The following is a 9,760-nucleotide window of genomic DNA, read 5'->3' as shown; positions in this document are numbered from 1 at the left end:
CCGTTTCTATCTTTTAACATTAATTCATTCTCTAAGCTTTCTGTTCCGAGTTATTTTTAGCGACCTGTTGTTGTGGTTCCTTGTTCCTCTTGTCTTGTTACTGAAATGATCTGCCCTCTGTACTCGACGAGGCTTTTATTTTGAAAGCGGTGACCGGATGTCACGCCGAACAGCGCAGCAGGTAGCTTAGCAACGCAGGCTAGTAGCGGTTAGCCACCAGTCCAACTGACAGACTGACTGGGAGGGAGCGTCAACACCAACTGCGGTGGATCTAAACCCGGGACCGTGTCTCCGTCCTGAGTCTGTCCGGTGTTTGTTTCTCACTCTAAACCCCGTCCCCCGACATTTTTAATTTGTAATTGTCGGGTGTTGAAGGAGGAATAAGCCACGTGTACAGGAACAACCAGGAGCCTGACAGCGTTAACGTTAACTGACCGGAGGAGCCACCGTTAACGTTAACGTTAGCTCTGCTGGTAGTTTCACCGCAGCAGCCTCACACAAGTCCGGTTAAACTTCCCCCAGCTGTGTCGTCGTTTAGTTCCCGGAACCTAACAGGTCGGCCCTTCACTTTGTACTTTTTAAGTGTTTATTATAAATCACGAACAGTTTATTTATGTATATAAATAGCCGCTAGACACAACAATATTTTCATTAGCTTCCCTGTGTTAGCCACGTTAGCATAATTACGATGTGAAATTATCCAGATGACGTTACAGAGGCTAAAAGCTACGAGCTAACCTTTTTTTTTTTTAATGTTGATTACGTTTAACAGACCTTTATAGTTGCCCTAAACGACTGATTTAATAATGTTGATTGAGGTATCAAAAGTGGATAAAGTGAACATAATGAATCTTGTAGTTGTATTAATGAACCAAGTGCAGTTGATGTGACGTTAACTGAGTTTTAACACTGACGTCATTGTTTTTAAGGTTGTGCTCATTTACGTGAATTTGTTTTTTGTTTTGACTGCACACATTAGTGTTTTCCTGCTTTTAAAAGACTTGTTTCGAGTGCAGCTTATTTCATTTCACAAATTTCTTTCTTTTTTTTATTAGGGTCCTTCACAAGGGCGTAATTTATCAAATCCAGCCAATATAACTGAGACACGAGGCCAACAAGCAACTTTAAATAGTTGGTTCATCAAATAAAATGAAGAAGAAGAAAAAACATGTCTAACGGAGGTGATAGTCGTATCATTGAACTGGCTGGTTGCTAGTTTGCTCCTGCGACACAGAAATGTGCTGTAGGATTTAACAGCTGATCTGAGAACTGATCGGCTTTTCTCTCTGAATCAAATTTGGTCTTTACATTGTGTTAATAACAAGGTGTGTGTGGTCTGTTGTGTTCATAGCTGCCTAAAATCACAAATTGTTTCATTAGTTCATCTGTCTGGTAAGAAACATCTACACAGTTGACACAGGAAGTCTGTTAATCACCTGATGAACTGATTAACAAAAAAACAAAATGACTGAAATTGCTTTTACTACTGTAACAAATATGGGCATGCCAGAATAAAGAGGTTAATCAGCCTTGTCCTTTTATCAAAGTTAATGATTTTGCACTTTCCCCTACATTAGGACACATAATATACACTGACTTTCTTTGGTTTAAAAAAAAATCCTTGTATGCACACAGAGATCTTAACCCAAAGTTACTCCCTTGGTCCTTCACCTACAGCTATATTTGTACTAGTATTGATCCAAATGGGATTTTTCCCAGTGGGCGTGTGTGAGTGTAGGAATTCTGGAAACTCCGATGACCCTGAAGCGCAACAGATCAGACCGTACCGGCCTGTGTTGTTTTGTCTTGGCCTGCGTTCTTCTGAGTCAACCAACAACTATCTTTCTTCCACAGGCGATCATGTCTGTCTGGAGGAAACTGTGGTGCAGAAACCTCATGGCTGCGTCTGTGCTCTTCTACATCCTGCTCCTCGCCACCGACACGGTGCACGCGCGGCCCGCCAACATGTCGGCCTCTAAAGACAAGGCTCCGGCCGCCGCCGCCGCCGCCAACGGCAACAACAACAAGGATGAGAACGAGATCCTGCCCCCGGACCACCTGAACGGGGTGAAGATGGAGATGGACGGCCACCTCAACAAGGACTTCCACCAGGAGGTTTTCCTGGGGAAGGAGATGGAGGAGTTCGACGAGGACTCGGAGCCCAGGAGGAACAGGAAGAAGCTTATTGACATTTTCACCAAGTGAGACATCATGTTTTTCATTCTTTAGGTATCAGTCAGGGATCACTGTACGCTGGTAAATAGTTGTGGAGCAGGTTCCTCAGAAAGCTCATCAAGCGTCTGCAGGAGTTTAAATACCAAACAAAGAGACGGAGCCCCCTAATGTCCCCTTTGTCCTCATCACCTATTGTTATCATGAGAAGCTAAACCTGCGAAGTATGTACCGTAGACGTCTCTGGGCCGTGTTACAACAATATGATATTACAAAACATACACAGAAAGAGAGACAAGGTGAAATGTTTTCCCAGTGTTATGAAAACAGCAGAAACAGAAGTATTATCTACTCTTAAGTTATTTCCTCCTTGTAAAGGCTGAGTCAGGACAAAGCTGTCACCTCAGAACAAACATGAAAGAAAGCAAAGCACAGTATATTTAAACTGTAGGTGAAAGAAAAGAGAAAATGCCCTCGGGTCAGTTCTTTGTGTAGCAGACGGTCGCTCGGCAAGGTGCCATTGCTACGGCCGAGGATGATGACGCAGGGAAAAACCCTCTGACTCGATAAATCCTCATCATTCTTCCTATCTTCTTTTATTTATCTGCTGTTGTTTTCTGATTGATCTGATCTGTTGGAGATCCTAAAGACAGAGCTAAAATCTTCCAGCTGCTTGTTTTTTGTGGATAAAAATCAAAGAATAAACAGTTTCCTTTCACAAAAGCTAAGCAACCAGAGCTAGGTGATCTATCAATGTGGCTGAAGATGAATAGTTTATCAATCAACTAATAGTTTCAGCTGCACTTAATTCACTTTAAATGGTAAATAATGTCTGTGCTAAAGGTATACATACCTGTCATATTTAAATTACAACAACAGGATGTCACAGGTAAACTCTTCCAGCTGCTTGTATTTTTTGCAGTTAAAAATCAAAGAATAAACTGTTTCCTTTCACATAAGGCAAAGACTAGAGGTGTGTGATCTGTTAAAGTGGCTGAAGATTAATAGCAAATAGTTTCAGCTGCATTTATTTCATTTTAAATGGTAAATAAATGGTGTCTATGTTGAAGGTAGTAATAGTAAATTTGCCTCCGAGACAGACGTTTGTGAAACAATAAAAGTCAAACAGTGGAGCTAGATTGAACTCTAATCTCTGTTTTTAAACTCTTTGTTCACAGAGTTGATTTCAACAAAGACAGGAGCGTCAGTGCGAAGGAGATGCAGCGCTGGATCATGGAGAAAACGGAGGAGCATTTCCAGGAGGCCATGAAGGAGAACAAGAACAGTTTCCATGCCGTCGATCCAGACGGCGACGGTAAGAGAGCGTCTCTGTCTCACTGTGTGCTCAGTGTCGTGTTGCAGTGTCGTGTTCTCCTCGGCAAAGAGATGTTTTCTGTTCAGTGGAAACTCGGTGTGTTTTTTTTGTCTGCAGGTCACGTGACGTGGGACGAATACAAAGTGAAGTTTCTGGCCAGCAAAGGTTTCAACGAAAAAGAAATAAGTGAGAAAATGAAGAATAATGAAGATCTGAAACTGGATGAGGAGAGTAAGTACACAGAGACGTTGATGATCTGAGAAGATGTGCTGCAGAGATATTGTGTTATTCACTTATTTTTTATCTTCGTCGTCGTCGTGGCTGCAGCTCAGGAGGTTCTGGAGAGTCTGAAGGATCGCTGGTTTCAGGCCGACAACCCTCCAGCCGATCAGCTGCTGAACGAGCAGGAGTTCCTGTCGTTCCTGCACCCGGAGCACAGCAGAGGGATGCTCAAGTACATGGTGAAGGAGATCGTCAGAGACTTAGGTACATGTTAACTTTAATTTCTTTCTTTCTTTTAAAATATCTGAATCATGAGCTCTGTCATCCTGAAGCTATTGTTTTTTTTATGTTGTCCACTTGGGAGCAGCAGAAACAAACTGATGTCAGGGCTCCAGCTGTTTGCCCCTAAAATTTGAGAGTGTGCAAGTAAATTTTTCATCTACTTGTTCATGTGCAACCAGTAAATTTGCTGGGTTTTTTTTTTAAACACTGGTGAAACGTGGAAGTGGCGACTCAAAGAATCTGGTATCTGTCATTACAGGTGTCAGACCGATGTGTGTGAGGATCATGAATGATAAGGAAATGTGAATATTTGCTTTGCAAGTCGATTTACGGTGTGAAATTTTCTGCTTAAAATTTTAAATTAGGGGGACACTGCGCTCTTAGGAAAAAAAAAAAAAAGTTAGCCTGGAGTCCTGGATGTTTATTTACTCATCCAGCAAAGAGAGAAAGAGAGACAAAGTTTATTACAAAAAAATAAAATTCATCTTTGTGTTGTTGTTGTTAAAAATGACCAACAACTCTGCTGCAAAACAATAAAGTTGCACACCATCAAATTAAAACACTATAAAGCTCAACGGGGATCTGCAGATAAACATCTTTGATCCGTTGTTAACATAAGAATATTGATTATTGCAACTTAATTTACACCCTAATACATGTTTAAAATGTATTTAGAAATATATTTTTTAAGATAAGATAAGAAAATAAGAAATATAAAGATATGATGATAGAAAGAGATCATTCAGTTCTTGACCTCATGGTTATGTGATTTGTGTCAGTGGGCGTTAATGTTAATGTTGTGACTCAGCTCCAGTTGCTCTGTTATCAGGAGGCCGGTTAAACAGGTTCAGCTGTTACTGAACCTTTACACTGCAACGTGGTGACACTTAGTCTCACACTGATCACTTCATATCAAATGAATTCTTTTAAATAAACAATTATCTAAATGGTTTCTGTCTGTCGATTAAACAACTGATCATTTCATTGTCTGTGTATGTAATATAAAAAATCCTTCCACCAGTGCCTGTGTGTGAATGTGAATGTGAATTTAATTATCTAACACATCCATCCGTTGGTGTTTCTGTGTTTCCAGATCAGGACGGCGATAAGAAGCTGACGCTGTCCGAGTTCATCTCTCTGCCCGTCGGCACCGTGGAGAACCAGCAGGCTCAGGACATCGACGACGACTGGGTCCGAGAGAGGAAGAAGGAGTTTGAGGAGGTCATCGACTCGGACCGCGACGGCATCGTAACCATGGAGGAGCTGGAGGTGAGGAACAGTTCACTGATCCACAGTTTGATTTGATTCACATTGTTTTTTGTCGTTGTTTTCTTTTTTTCTACCATACATCAGCTCTAAAATGTCTCTATCACGAGGCTGTAGTATTTATTTATTTATCTATTTATTTGAACAGGTTGTCGATAGATATTTCGCTTTTTACTCTGACAGTTTTACTGATCTGACTCGGTAACTACAAGCAGCAGAGTTCAGGTCAACTCAGGTGATCTGCAGGTTGTTGTTTCACTTCAACCGCTCCCACGCCACGCTCCGTTACCCTGCATCTACAGGATGTTCTTCACGCCGTACATGAGCAAACATATGAGACGTGTTACCGCAGAATGAAGAAGGAGAAAACAAAACAAACAATATCACATTTATACTCACACACCTGAATAAATATGAATAAATATGAATAATATGAATGAATCTATTTGCGCCATAACATTTCTATATTCATTATATATCTGACATGTACATGTTTATAAAGATACATACAGTAAATACACAGCTGAGTATTTACAACAACTATATACTCAGACTCACTTCCTGCATGTCCTGTTGTCATGGAGACCATGCCATAATTGATTAATTGAATTATAATTCTCAAAGTGAACGTTTCCAGTCTGAGAAGATACCAATGTGGCATTGACTTTTCTTCGGCCACATATTTGATCAATAATAATGATTAGTTAAAGCCCCTGGTATTGGATTATGGATGAATGTCAGATCAGATGTTGTTTATACTCTCTGACTATATAATTTTAATTAAAGCAGATATCAGTGGCACGGCCGTTTCGGCTAATGCTGTGTTCAAGGCAGGCTTTTGAAACCGTAAGTTACAGCTTCAAGTCACAACTACGACTTGGTAGCGTTCCAGGTAACCCGTAGCTCGTGTTTTTACCGTCCTGTTGTCTGTGAAAGTTCCCTATAACGGCCACTCGTAACTTCCGACCCGTGAACTCGTACCAGATCGAACTGGTATGACTTCACAGGAAGGAAAAACACAAAGTACGAGTTTCCTTGAACGCACCATGAGTTAGCAGCCCCCGCCCTTGTCAGGCATCAATTGGTCCTCGTGCTACGTCACCACATTCACGCGCATCCCTTGGCTGCACACACAGCCCTTCATGCCGTTCTCTCCCCTCATTGGATAACACTTGTATCCCACAAGGAAAATTTTCTCCTCGGGTTACAGCAGAGCAGAGTGACGGAGAGACTCGTGTTTAGGCTGAAATACTTCATGTAAGTGATTGCTGACGGAAAATAGGACTATTTAGGACTTATATTAACAAAAACATTCCACTGATATCTGCTTTAACTGTAGCCTATTGATTAGTGTTCTCAGTTATTTGTTCACCCTTTTTTAAAATTTCATTTTAAGGAGCTTTTTGGAGTTGGTCTTTATATTTAGACCTATAAATTTCTCCCCCATGCTCCCCCACCCCCCTCACGTAAATCAATCAATAAATACATGTAATCATCATCCATTTAGATCAGTTCTTAAGTTTTAATAATGAGTGAGTCTTGTTCTGTTTTGAGAAGTTTTTATTAGCAGTAATAACAGTAATAACAGTAATGTAATCCAGGTATCTTAAACCCTGCTTCTCTTCTTCTTCCTCTTCCTCTTCCTCTTCCTCCTCTCTCTCTCTCTCCGTCCATCCTCTTCAGGAGTACATGGACCCGATGAACGAGCACAACGCGCTGAACGAGGCCAAGCAGATGATCGCCGTCGCCGACGAGAACCAGAACCACAACCTGGAGCTGGACGAGATCCTCAAGTACAGCGAGTACTTCACGGGCAGCAAGCTCATGGACTACGCCAGAAACGTCCACGAGGAGTTCTGAAGGTGACGACGACGACGAATCCTCCTCCTCTTCCTCCACCTGCAGCAGCATCACCGTCGTCCTCCTCCTCCTCCTCCTCCACGGCGAGGACGGCGACATCATCCTACGTCTGCTTCAGGGACGAGCCGGCAGAGAGCGGCGGCCTAACGACGGGATGTTTATATTGTGCAATTTGTGTGTTTGAAGCTCTAGCTGGACGGACTCTTTCACCGCTGACTCCAGTTAAACCTCCTCCTCTGCCTTCTGTGTGCCATTGGACTTTTTAACCGTTTAAACGCTTCAGGCACCAACCTCCCAAAATTTCTCTAATGTGAAACGTAATGTGTGTATATGAGGATTTTTTTATTTTATTTTAGATTTTATTTTTATTTTCAACCCCCTCCCCTCTCTCTCCTGAGTAGATGACGTCGTTTTTCCTCCGGGGGGGCAGTGGTGAGAGAGCGCCGAGCAGCTAGACCAGCTACATGTGCTGCAGGATCTGCCTCTGTTTGTTTGTTTTCTAATTAGCTGGCATGTGTGTGTGTGTGTGTGTAAAACAGTGTAAATATTCATTGTCACATACCAATGCAAGAAGTTAGAGGGGGAGGGGGGGCGGGAAAAAATAAAATAAATAAATAAATATGATGCTGCTGATTGTAGAGAAGCGATGACACACTAACTCTCTGCTCCCCGCGTTCACAAACAAGTCAAGTGGTCGTGGCGGTGAACTTGAATTTGAACGATGTCACCGGTTTGCATCCATCCGTCCTTCCACAGTAACCCTACACAGCACCGTGGTGAAGATTTAAAATAAAATAGATTAATATATATATATATATATATATATACTATATATAAAGTGTGTGCAGCACAGAAACATTAACAAGCACAACAACAGGAAACACAAGTGTCCAGCGGTAAAAAAATAAAACAAAAAACCTGTTGTTTTGTTTGAAGCTACAAACTAATTCATTCATGCTCTCGTCTCGTTAAATTATGACCAGAACGGTTTAAACCAGCTGCAACTTTTCAACTTCACACAGGTTGTTGTTGTTAATGTTCTTTTCACTCTTCATCACATCGACTGTTTTTATTTCGCCGTGTGATTTCCACTTCTGCCATGTTTGTAAATGCATGAACAAAAACAAAAACAATGGAGTCACATTTCCTGTTCAGTTCAGTTCAGTTCTGAGATAATCAATCAATCAATGAATCAATAACCTGTGGAAGTGTTTGGATCCTCCTGCTCCAGTCTCCTCTGTCCTCCCGACTGTACAACGATGATAACAGAATGTGACACAGCTTTATAAAAATGTACCGCAAAACATAAACATACTGGTTATAATAATAAATATTTCTTATCAAGTGAAGAGCAACATGAAGTGTTTGGTTTTTATTTTAGTGTTGAAACATTTTTTTATACATAAAAATAAGCAGCACCACACACTTTTCAGACTTATTTATTGTATATTATCATTATTATTTCTATGAACTTTAATAGAGAAACTTAATTCAAACTTTAAATAGTTCAGATCGTTTTTTAAACTTTATGTCAACAGACAGATTTCCCATGCTTCCTGGAAAACCACATGTAAAGTCTGAGAATAAGTAAAAATAAATAAATAAATAAATAAACATCCTGGAAAATGTCCTTAGACATAGGTAGAATTATTTTTTTAGGTTCCTGTTGAAATTCAAATGTTGGCTGTTTTATGGACGTCAGTATTTTAAATAACATGTTATAAGTGTAGTTTAGCTGATTTATAATCAAAACGGCTGAAACTGAATATAATAATTACATTAATCTAAATGTACATAAGTCAGTGTTGGCTGCTAACGGACATAGTTTTTGTTATGTTGTCATATTAATATTCTTAAAATTAAGATAATTCTTAATTTAAACTGTAAATGTAGTACAGTATTAATATAAACACAAAGCTCAATACTGAGTATTATACTAATAAATGCTTAAATACACTTAGTTACACACATGCAAATGCTTTTTACTCTCATCCGTCTGCAGCAGCTTTTCTCTCAGGCATGTTCAAAGTAAATTGTGCAACATATTTCCGATTCATCATGCCATAATTGATTAATTGAATTATAATTCTCAAAGTGTGAGCGTTTCCAGTCTGAGAAGAAAGCAATGTGGCATTGACTTTTCTTCGGCCACATACAGTATTTGATCAATAATAAGGATTAGTTAAAGCCCCTGGTATTGGATTATGGATGAATATCAGATCAGATGTTGTTTATACTTATATATCATTTTAATTAATTGTAGCCTATTGATTACTGTTCTTAGTTATTTGTTCATTTTAGGGAGCTTTTGCATAGTCTTTATATTTACACCTATAAATCTTTTCCCCCATGCTCCATCCCTGTCAAATAAACAAAGTAAATCAATCAATCAATCAATCAATCAATCAATCAATCAATCAATCAATCAATCAATCAATCAATCAATAAATACATGTAATCATCATCCATTTAGATGAGTTCTTCAGTTTTAATAATGAGTGAGTCTTGTTCTGTTTTGAGAAGGTTTTATTGCGTATATACGGGTTAAGGTTCAGTGTGTGTCCTATGTAACGCAGCACTTCACAACACGGCAGGATTGTGCGAGAACGACCATCATGTCACCAAAACCAAATGACTTTTTTT

The 9,760-nt window shown here is 39.9% G+C and overlaps 1 protein-coding gene across 1 annotated transcript; it reads left to right on the top strand.

The window, feature by feature from the left end:
• The first annotated feature begins 210 nt into the window (after nucleotides 1-210).
• sdf4 (stromal cell derived factor 4) lies at nucleotides 211-8,466 on the top strand. Its single transcript, XM_085782897.1, has 7 exons — nucleotides 211-555; nucleotides 1,855-2,201; nucleotides 3,351-3,487; nucleotides 3,605-3,718; nucleotides 3,815-3,973; nucleotides 5,085-5,260; nucleotides 6,941-8,466. Exons 2-7 carry the CDS (start codon nucleotides 1,861-1,863, stop codon nucleotides 7,115-7,117), a joined length of 1,104 nt encoding a protein of 367 aa, XP_085639023.1. The 5' UTR covers nucleotides 211-555; nucleotides 1,855-1,860; the 3' UTR covers nucleotides 7,118-8,466.
• The last annotated feature ends 1,294 nt before the right edge of the window (nucleotides 8,467-9,760 follow it).

Source organism: Trachurus japonicus, chromosome 7, assembly GCF_045865225.1.
Source record: "Trachurus japonicus isolate A0001 chromosome 7, Traja_1.0".
NCBI classification, from domain to species: Eukaryota; Metazoa; Chordata; class Actinopteri; order Carangiformes; family Carangidae; genus Trachurus; species Trachurus japonicus.
The sequence above is the reverse complement of the archived record's forward strand: the minus strand, read 5'-3'. Positions and strand labels throughout refer to the sequence as shown.